At 39.9% G+C, this 11,151-nt stretch overlaps 1 protein-coding gene across 1 annotated transcript; it reads left to right on the forward strand.

The window, feature by feature from the left end:
* Positions 1 to 3,985: 3,985 nt before the first annotated feature.
* On the forward strand, positions 3,986 to 9,402 carry LOC124081821 (aldehyde dehydrogenase family 3 member A2; the record flags this gene model as incomplete). Its single annotated transcript, XM_046428182.1, is given in 2 exon segments — positions 3,986 to 4,220; positions 7,659 to 9,402. Coding segments are annotated over 2 exon segments (250 nt in total), but the record flags the coding sequence as incomplete, so codon positions are not given.
* Between the last annotated feature and the right edge of the window lie 1,749 nt (positions 9,403 to 11,151).

Consider the following 11,151-nt stretch of genomic DNA (forward strand, 5'->3'; position numbering starts at 1 on the left):
GCATGATTGTTCTCTTCTGAGAGAGGCCTTCCCCAGCCATCCAGTTTCCTGATTCCTTGTACCCCAGGGTGAATCTGTCCTGTCACCACTTTCTGTCCTCACTAGCACTGGCCATACTTGTGGGTACTTTGTTCATTTCATTGCTTTACTTGTTTATTTTATTCCTATATTTAGGAGATTTGAGGACTAAGACTCCAGTCTCAGTTAGTGAGATTCCCTTTCTCTCTCCCTCTCTCTGTCTCTCTCTCTTTCTCTCTCTCTCAGTGAGGTAATGAAAGAAACATTTAGAATGTCAGAGAAGAGACAACATTCAGAGGGTTTTCTGATATCCCTTTGTTTTCCACTCAAGGTAGTGTCAAGTATAATCAGCTAGTACCTGTATTGGGTCCTCAGCCCTCTGTTGGGGACGAGTGGCCTATGCTTGCCTGTCCTTCATTTGAAGAGAGTAAGATTCCCATGTTCTAGAGAAAATGGGCTGTGGACACAGCCTGGTCCTGGCCATTCCCTTTGGGATGTGATCTACCTCTCTCTTCCCCACATGAGATGATTGACTCACCTTTTTATTTCTTTGGGATCTAAGTGGTAGATATCTCTGCTGTACAGTAGCAATAGTACAGAATAACCAATGTGGAAAAAGTCTCACAACAATGAGCAAACTATAGAAGCAACTATCTTGAAAGCCCCTGGTTTATTTTCTCTATATGTAATAATGTAAATTAATCCATGGGATGAATAGCCAGTCTGGCAGCAACATCTGTTCCTGGTTAAGGAAACCTTGTTCCATAGCCAAGGAGCACTGACTTGCTCCCATGAGTGCTACTGGTCCCTTCTGGGGATGTAAACAGCACCAGCACCCAGCACGATACTGACATATGGCATACGTGAGGGAGACCTGGGGAGAGACTAGGTAGACACTACCAGATCCAGACTGGAGAGGGTGGTGGCAGAAGAGATAGGGGAATAGGAAGGAATATTTGGGGGGTCAAGCAGAATTTCCAGATGGAGTGTATGTGAAGGAACAGGTGAATGAAAGCAAGTTGGCTCCTGAGATTTTGGCTGGAACACTTATAGTTTTATAGCCCAAATTCTTAAAAGATTAGACTGTTGTCTCTAGATCCTCATCTCATCCCACAAGATTCTGTCCCCCACTGTGCTACCACAGCAAATCTGTTATTGTTTCACATGATGTTACCAGTGCCCTATTTGCACATTTAATTAATTGGGTTTATTTCCTATTTCTGCTAGGTAACATGTGGCATCATCAGTAATACCCTCTTTTTAAAAACAAAACAAACCTTCCTTCACCAATGCAAAAGCAATATGGGCTTTTTAAAAGAACTTGGACAAAATAGAAGAGCCTAAAAAATAAATTTAAATTATTCATAACCCTACATGTGAAAATAACTGATATATGTCTTGCGCATATATGTGTATATGCCTACACAGATTTAATGTTCTGTGCAAAGTGGTATCTTATTGTATGTGACAGGATAGTGTGAATGCTTTATGTCATGATTTTAGTAACTGTTCCATCATATGAATCTGGTAAATTTGTGTTAGCAATTCCTTCAGTTATATTTTTGTGACCTCAAAGTTTTGGGTATTATAATTTTTTTGTAATATATTTGTACAATCTGATTATTTCTTTAGAAAATATGTCTAGAAGTGTAATCACTGTTTTAAAAGGGCTTATATATTTCTTTCCTGAAGTGAAATGCTTTTTTCTTCTAATTCTAGACACAACATAGGCTTAATGGCAAAAGGCCTAAGCAGTTAAACAAAACACAGAATGATATAAGGAAACATGCAATAACCTCTCAGACATAGACACTTAATTATGTGTATAACACCAAAAATTTTGGTATGTAGCTCAGCTTTTTCTTTAGAGTTGCTTTCAACACATCTTGCTAGTTGTATTATCACTATTTCTGTGAACAGCGTAGGAATGTCCACTTCCTTATATCCCTAAACTGGATTATTCCATTTGCTAGACCAAAAAGGGTCTCATTTTAATTTGAACTCCTGTCATAATTAGTGAGGGTGAGCTAAAGATTCTTGTGAATTTCCTCTTTATGTCCTAAGATATTTTGTTGTGGTCACCTCTTATTGATTCATAAGTCGCCTTTTTTATAAGTAAAAAAAATTAACTGTATCTGTAACAAATTACTTCTTTCCAGATTGTAATTTGTCTGTCAGTTTTGTCTGTGATTTGAAACCTTTGTATAGTCAAATCTGTGAGGCCTCCAACTTCTAATTTGGCTTAGAAAGTCTTTCCTACTTTAGCATTATAGATATTCATGTGTAGTTTCTTTAAATTGCCTAATTTTCTTTTTATGTTTTAACCATGGGTTTAATTTTGGAATGTTTTATAAGAAAGAATACACCTTTATTTTTTTCCAAAGAGTAAGTTTGTGCTGTGACCATTTTTGTCATAATTATCCTTCTATCATCTATATTCAATAAAAACAATTACTTGGGTCATTTTTACATTTCCTCTTTGCTTCCTTAACTTTTTGCTTATCTTTCCCTGGACCAATGTGCCAGTTTTAATTACAATAGCTTTATAGTTAGCTATGTAGTTAGCATATCAAATGTGCTTATTATCTGCCAAGAGTTGAGTCTATGCATTTTAGAGACCAATAGCTAGTAAATAGTAGAACCAGGAGCTGAGCCCAAATTTCCTGTCTCTAAAACCCATACATGCAACCAATCGAGTAGTTTACTCCTCAGGAACAATTCTGCTCAATATCTAAAAGTATATCCCTTGTGGATATTATTTTCTAGTGTTTTCTTGCCTATCACCTAGGCAAGATGAACTTTAAAATCAGTCACCATCTCCTCCTACTCAAAGAGAAAAAAATACCTTTGAGATTTCCTGGAATTTTGATTAAAATTGCTTTAATCTTAACAAATTGGGAAGAATTTAGATCTTTAAAATATGGAGTCTTAAGGGGAAAGTGTTCCATCTCTTCATTTATATAGCTGTTTTATGTCTGTCAGTAACACTTCGTAGTTTTCTTTATGTGGCTTTTTACCTTTAATTTTAAGTATTTTTCACGCCATTTTTCTTCCTTAAGTTCTTTATACATTTTCCCCCATTTCCTTCCTACCTTGGTCATGCCTTTGGCTGGCCCCTTGGCCTCTGCTCTTCCTCAGTGTTAGGGTTTCTCAGGGTTTGGTCCTGGGGCTTTATTGTGAACCAGTCTTGCTTCCTGAACGATCTATCCCTTCTTGTAGCTTCAGCTACCACTTCACCTACAGCCTGGCCCTAATAAATTGCCCCTTGTCTTCCAGTTACCTGGCCTTATTTCCCTGTGTCATGTACCTGCCATTCTCCCTGCCCAGCACATGTGTCTCCCCTTGCATCTCTCAGTCTGTTGTACCCATAGTGAGTTAGAAAAATAGAAACTTTCACAGAACTGGCTTCTTAGAGGGCAAAGTTTTCACTTACTTATTCTCACCCAGCTGCATAACCCTGTCACCCTAGTCTTTGTCACTACTTGGCTTGGAGGAAGCAAGTGGGTAAATGGAGTCATGGATAAATAGAGCCATATTGGGATGATAGGAGAAGAGTCTGACATGTTCTGGCTTTGCCACTCAACAGCCACATGACCTTAGGCGGGTTAATTAACCCTGTGAGCTCCCTTTCCCTTTCTAGAAACTGAACTGATAGAACTCAATACAGTACTGATGAAGTGAGACTTATAGAGAATCTATTTAAACTTTTCACATAGTACCTGCTACCCAAGAAGGACTACAAATCCTTTTCTTGCTCTTGGAAAGCATCCTGGTTGAAAGGGAGGTTGATTGTGCTAAAGACAAAACTGGGGAGGATTTCTTGAAAAGAGACATTTGCTGGCAGAGAAATTCAGTGTGGGCATTCATGCAGCAGGGAGTGCATGTAGGTGTTCTCCATCTGCGTGGAGGCAGAGGAGTAGCCCAGGTCACCTCCAGTGAAAACTGTTTTGTCTCTTCTCTTTTCAGGTTCCAGTGGGATGGGGGCTTATCACGGAAAACATAGTTTTGATACTTTTTCTCATCAACGTCCCTGTTTATTAAAAAGTTTGAAGAGAGAAGGTGCTAACAAACTCCGGTATCCTCCCAACAGCCAGTCAAAGGTGGATTGGGCAAAATTTTTCGTGCTGAAACAGTTCAACAAAGGAAAACTTGGGCTTCTGTTGCTCACTTTCCTGGGTGTGGTGGCAGCAGTGGTTATCAAGGTGAGTCCCCTTTCCTCGGGAGCTGCCGGTTCTGGTCCTGCCCCAGTGGCTGCCACCTTTACTTCTTTTCTCCTGTCTTAGACCTTCTCTAGTTTTATAAATTAATTCTATCAAGACTCTACATAAACTTTTAGTGTCTCACACAGGTTCAGTGTCCAGCTTCTTGTTTTTATGAATAAAGTTCTTGGCACACACCCATACTCACTTCTCATCTTTGCCTGCTTTCCTAATACTATGGCAGAGTTGAATAGTTGTGATAGAGATTGACCAAAACTTTAACCGAAAAAGTTTGCTGACCTCTGGCCTAAGAGTTTAAAATACTGGAATTTGCTTACAGAGTCCTGAGCTGTCTAACCCTCTGATCCTTATGGTACCCGACTTCCCTCTTCAGCTTCAGTTTCACTCTTGAATGTGCATGAACTCAGCATGCCACGGGGATGGGAGAGAGCATTCTGTGGTGGACGGTAGTGGTGAAGGATATTTTATGAGGCTTGAGTGTTTCCCCCCATAATTAACTACTAGATAATGTTTGACTTTGTTGATTGGTTATTCTAGAGATGGGCTTAGCAAGAGGCCCTTGAGAAAGCTGCCTTCTCCAGGCAGTTTGTGTATATTTGGTGTGAAGGAGAAAATCTATGGGGTTGAAAGTTAGAATGGAATGGGGGAAGGCACCTGTGTCATTGTATCCCCTGGCCAGCCAAGGAAATGCATTGAAAACATTTGACAACTTCCAGTGAAGAATGGGCATGAAAGAGAGGCAAGATTCAAGTATTTAATGGAAATTAATATATTTATATCTATGTTTTGTGTGAAATTTAAAGGGGGGGTTGGCTCGTCTTACAGTAGCACAGTTTTGGTGGAACTGGAGATACCAGTTACATTTGAAATCATTTGGGTTTTCTCAGAAATACCGAGCTGTGCTGAGGAGAAAGGCCCTGTTGATTTGTCTGGTAGTTCACAGACTGCATTGGTCCAATAAACAGTGATGGACAGGACATTTCAAATCCAACTCTGTCTTTTAAGAGTGAGGTAGGAACTCCTTATTTTCTTTCTATGCATATGGTAGGCCAAGTTTTTGGGTATTTTTTATTTTGTTTTGTTTTTTGGTACTTGTTTTTCTCCAACTGGAGGCTTAGGGTTACTGAAAGTAGAGTGTTTAAACTTACCCGTCTCGTTTCAGACTTTGCCGAGAGTATTGAAGTGTTAAAATTCACCTTACTCACAGATTTAAATAGGACAGGGTGGGTCACTGGGAATCTAAGAGAAATGTATAGGGGCAACTGCTGAGCCTACATCATTTCTAGAAAAAGAATGGCCATCTATGAGCCTCATTTCTCTTCCCTACACACTCAGCTTTCCTGGAGGAAAGGCCAGCTCTTTCAGACCTGTAGTCACCGTTTAGACTTTGAACTCCATTTCATTATTTAAGAATAATTTTTAAATCATTCGGTTGTTCAGATTAGCTTTGAGTTTTTAAAAAAGTTTGACTTTGGAATTCATAGTGACAAATGTATTGAATCAAATATAACTTGCAATTTAGATGGTTTCTACTTTTACTTCTATAATCATCCCTAGGGTGGAGATGTGGTTGGAGCCAGGCTTGGGTTTCTGGTTCTTATCTGCCTATTTTGCTCTTCTCCTGAGACAATGATCCCCTAGCCTTATATGCATCTTGATCGGGGTGGAATTTTTCAGCCTATTGGACAATATGGAAAACCAGGCTGGGTCTGTGCTCCCCAGGCTCACCCTGTCCCCAGAAGACTTGCCCAGGTGCAGTGTACTGTACCAAGTAGGTTTGAATTCACAAGAAGGGTTTGGCAGTCAGGTCTTCCTCTGTGCAGATCTAGAGAAGCAATAACATATAGAATCCTTTAGCTGGGAACAAGAATTTGTGAGTTTGATTCTTGGCTCAGTTATTGGCTTAATTAAGACTTTGATCAAGGTCTTTCCTGAGCCCTCACTTGGGCCTGAGCTATACAGTGCAGAAGTGGGCATTGGTGACTTTCTAGGCTACTTTAAACTCTCTCTCCACGCTCCTTACTACTAACTGACACATTTGTTGCTTTTTTTTTTTTTTTTTTTTTTGATTCACTATTGGTAGGACCAGTGAAATTTGGTTTTCTTTGCCTCTTTGCTTGCTTCTCTGCTCTGGTTTCTGAGATTTTAATCTTCTTTTTATCAAATCATGTTTAATTTTAAATGAATGAATGAATCTATATTGTGTATTTACTTAAGTTTTTTTTGTATTTACTTTAAGTTCTTTTTTTTTTACTTTTAATTGACATAATGTACACATTTATGGGATATACGGTGTGTCATTTCAACACTTGTATAATTTTTTTTTCTGTACTGGGGATTGAACCCCAGGGTGTTTTATCACCGAGCCATATCCTCATTCCTTTTTATTTTTTATTTTGAGACAAAGTTACTTGCCAAATTACTGAGGCTGGTCTCAAACTTGAGACCCTATTGCCTCATCCTCCTCAGTTGCTGAGATTACAGGCATGTGCTACCACATCTAGCTACTTGTACACAATTTTTTAAAAAAACTTTGTTGTAGTTGGACACAATACCTTTATTTTATTTTTATGTGGTGCTGAGGATCGAACCCAATGCCTCGCACATGCTAGGCGAGCACTCTACTGCTGAGCCACAGCCCCAGCCCCTGTACACAATTTTTAATAAGATCAGGGCAGCTGGTGTCTGTCATCTCATATTTATCATTGCTTTGTGTTAGGAATATTCAAAGTCCTATTAGCTTTTTTGAAATATACATTTAGTTGTCAATTCGATAAGCCTTCATTTATTGTAATCATAAACATTTTTCTGAAATGGCTTTTCTGCACTTAATAGTTTACTCATTTTGTTAGATGTTTGATTTCATTTTATTAATTTACTAGAGTCAGAATGAATTTGGAACATAAGTCCACAAAGTTCAAAAAAAGCTTATAAACTACAGAAAGCATCATAGGTAGTCTGGGTTTGAAGGGTGGAAAAACATCATAGGTCCAAGTTGATAAATGCCATTGGCCTTTTACAATTAAATAGGATCGTACTTCGGTGGCTTCAGTGGATGGAATAACTTCATTCCTTTTTCTGAATTTAGAAACAAGTTTGTTTATCAGTTTTCAAATTGTGCAGATTTCAGCTTCCTGTTTTCAGCGCCAGCATAATAGATGAGTGTTTTCAGCCCTAGCTTTTACCTACATGCTGATTCTGAATAGAATAGCCTCTCTTGCTATTGTTACTGTTGAGGAAGGGTGTGACCCTGGGTCTTCAGTTAAAACCACACTTAGACTTCATAAGGATGCATAGCCTTTATTGTACAATACATTTAAGAGTCTCTTAAGATAGGGGGTATTTAACTGTGTTCCAAGACTGGTTGTGGGTGACTTTTAAATCAGTTGAGTAACCTAAACCACTTTCTCCTCTTTCCAGGCTGGATACTACTGAAGAATGAGTCTATTCAACCTCTTCTACTGAATTATTCCTCTATAAATGGCTAATGAACTGATAATTTTTCACTCCTACCAAAATCAGAAAATATGCACATATGCCATGATGAAACCTAAAGTCATTACCACTCACCTTTAATAAAACTTGCCATTTCAGCCAAGTCCTGACATTCCCCAATAATAAGAATAGTTAGAGAATTTATTCTAGATGTGCTAGGGGCAGGAATGTGTTTGGCTAAATCCAGACTCCTTGAAGACTTGAACCTGCTCAGTGACTTTCATCCCAATTCATAGGACATCCAATCCCCTGCCCCTGCTGCCGCCATCAGAGTGAAGCTTTCAAGAGCTCAGTACTGCCCAGGGCTACCAGTAGTCCTCTGTAGTACAGAGAAGAAAGGTTAGTTATTCCTAGTTCCCTTTGAAGTTTGCTGCACTAAAATTGGGGTTGGGGGAGCAAGGCTGGGGTGGAGGTGGCCCCTCATCCATTGGGACTTGAGAACTTGACGTCCAGCAGTTAGAGCTCTTCATCCTTTTTCATTTGTTCTCTATCATGTGCAGGTAGTTGGTTGCTACAGTCTGCAGGGTTATCCATAAATGCTCTTTGTGAATAATATCACTCAAAATGTCTTGTAAGCTCTAAGGGCTTGCTAGAAAATCCTTGCCAGTTTCCTGCAAGTATCACCTGTCTTTCACATAACGTTGGACTTACATCTTATTGAAATCTAACTAGCACTTTTTAAAATGCTCTGATTAAAGTAAGTGTGAAAATATTGCCATGAGCAGTAGCATATGCCTGTAATTCCAGCTACTTAGGAAGCTGAGACAGAGAATTGCTTAAGTGCAGAAGTTCTCAGCCAGCCTAGGCAACATGGTGGTCCCACCTGCAAATAGTCTTCTCAGGACCCTAAAGTTGCAAGTCAGTGATCTTCAAGGACAAGTATTTATTTAATTATCTGATTTCTAGAGTACCATACAAGTAAATTTCACTCTTTTAAACCTCAGAGAGGTTCCTTTCTATTCTGTTCAGCTTGCAGGACTTAAAATGGGGGAATCATTTCCTGTCACAAAAAAAAGAGGCCTTGGATATTAGGACTTTGGGGCTTGAGAGCTTCATAGGGAAGAGAGAGTAGATAATATAGTGAAGTTTAGAGAATGCTGTTTAAGTGAGTTGGCCATACTAAAAAGAATGGAAAAGGGTAAGAGGATCTCCTGAACAAATGGGTAGATCTTCTCTCTAGAGCCTTGCATCACCAAGGCCTGAGGTCCCTCATCCAAGAGGGAAAGTGCCAAAGGAGGCCTATGTGGAACGGGGTGTTCTCTCCAGGGAATGTTATGCTGTGCCTTGGAGCTCCTGGTTGCAGGACCTCAGTTCCTTTCCTTGAATTTGAAAAAGAGACTTGGCCCACTCAATGACAAAATATAATTTGCACTATCAAATGTATAATCAATTTTGTTAAGTAATTTGTTCCATTAAGGCTGTCTGCAGTATGGTATATCTTTATCATCTCACAAGAATTAATCAAGAATTAATCACTGGCCTAATTTAGGAAAACAGTTACTTAAACTGTGGTTCTGATAGAATGATCAATCATAGAATATCTTACATAAAATTTCAATATGGAATTCTCATTTAGTATATTGTATTTTGTAATTTCTAGTTAAGCTAAATTATTGGCTTATCTACTAATATATTCTCTAAAATAAATGGTTATATTTCATAAAACTGACATGAATTTTGATATCATTTTTCATGTGGAACCTCGGACATTCCTGTTGGAGATGATCCTTTGATTGTAAGTTTTCTTCATTTTTTGCTCTTGTCTAGCAAAGGTGGTATTTGTTAACTCTCTTTATTGTGCTTTCTCATTTTAAATTCTTAGCCAAGAAAATTTTCTCAGACTTTGGTTTCTGGTTACTTGGGGTGGAGTTGTGGGGGCGGGTGCAGAGAGGGAGAGGGAGAGGGAGAAGGAGAAGAGAGATACTGATTGGTGGCTACCTGTGGCCTGATTCACCATTGAACCCAAAGATATTCACCAATTCCAGGCCTCAAAAGCATCCAGGAATTTGGATCAGCACTGGATCCCATCCTGAGGCTCTGTGGCAAAATCATCTTTACTGCTCTGGTTTATATCATATCACTGCTGTAAGAAAAAAAAACTGCAATGTGAGCAAGTACTTGTCCAAGTCCGTGATATTGAAAATGTTAGTGGGATGAAAGACTGCAGATCCACAGACAACCCCTGCCCCTGCCAGGGCCTTACAGCACCCATGCCTGCAGGGGGCTGAGGGGTCCCCTGGGCAGGACGCACCACCCGCTTCTCAGAGGGTTATAGAGGCTCTGTGAATAGACAGGCATCAGGCTGTGCCTAGAACAAGTCTAGGCACAACTTATAATGTTAGTGGTTTTTGCAATTTTTGTTTTATTTGAATCTTTAATTTGAAGCCATTTATATTCTGTGTGCTGTGTGTGTGTGTGTGTGTGTGTGTGTGTGTGTGTTTTACTGGGAGTAAACCCAGAGGTGTTCTATGAATGAGATGCATCCCCAGCTCCTTTTATTTTTTGAGACAGGGTCTAAGTTGAGAAGTGAAAGCTGCCTCTTAAAACACTTATCCAAGAGGATGATGGGCAAGTAATTTCATTACCTTATTTAAAATCTAAGCACACTCATGGGTACTTATCTGGTTTCAGGCTAGTCGGGTTGAGCTTTTTACTTTGATTTTCAGTAGGTCGGCCATCACAGAAAGGCTTGGGTTTTACGTTTCTCTCTGTAACTATGGAGGGTGCTTATACTGGCCAACCACAATGTCAGGAATAGAGGCTGAGGCTCCAGTGGCCCCTTCACATTCCCCCCAGCTTACACCCCAGACCACTGCCAAGTCCTGATGCATTCAGGCACTTCCAGCTGAACAGTCACTACCCATGCTGGTCAGGGGCAACCGACTCACTCACCTCCTCTGCAGCTAGCTTTCTGTCCAACTGGAAGGGATAGGTTTTTTTTTTAAAAAAAGTAAAAAGTGTCACAGGCCAGCATTCCTATCCAGAGGCCTGTTGGAGACAAGTGCCAAAGTACATGTCAGGTGACCACCCCAAGCCTCTCCTGACTTCCTAGCACCACATGCCACAATTCTTATTCCAATCACAAAGATTAGCAGAGTGCCCAGAGGGAGCGGATGATACATCATATATTTCAGTGTTCACAGTGGCTCCAAAAGGATTGCTTCCCAGGTACTGTGCTGTAGGTATGCTGGGAGAGTGACAAGGGACAAGAGCCCCAACAGTTTACATGGCATTGCTTTATTTGTATCACTTAATTCAAACCCCGAGGAGGCTGTCATAGGGAGACCTGATCTAATGCATGAACATAGAATAGTGTGTTTTAGACAAAGATCCCGAGTCCCCACACTTAACCTTCTAGTGTTTTAGCTCATTAGAATGTAAAGGTGGAACCAGTGGCCAACCACCAGCTGGTCTGGGA

The sequence above is a fragment of the Marmota monax genome, unplaced genomic scaffold (genome assembly GCF_021218885.2).
Source record: "Marmota monax isolate L192 unplaced genomic scaffold, Marmota_monax_Labrador192_F-V1.1 WCK01_AAM20220418_F8-fsc02659, whole genome shotgun sequence".
In the NCBI taxonomy this organism is placed as follows: domain Eukaryota; kingdom Metazoa; phylum Chordata; class Mammalia; order Rodentia; family Sciuridae; genus Marmota; species Marmota monax.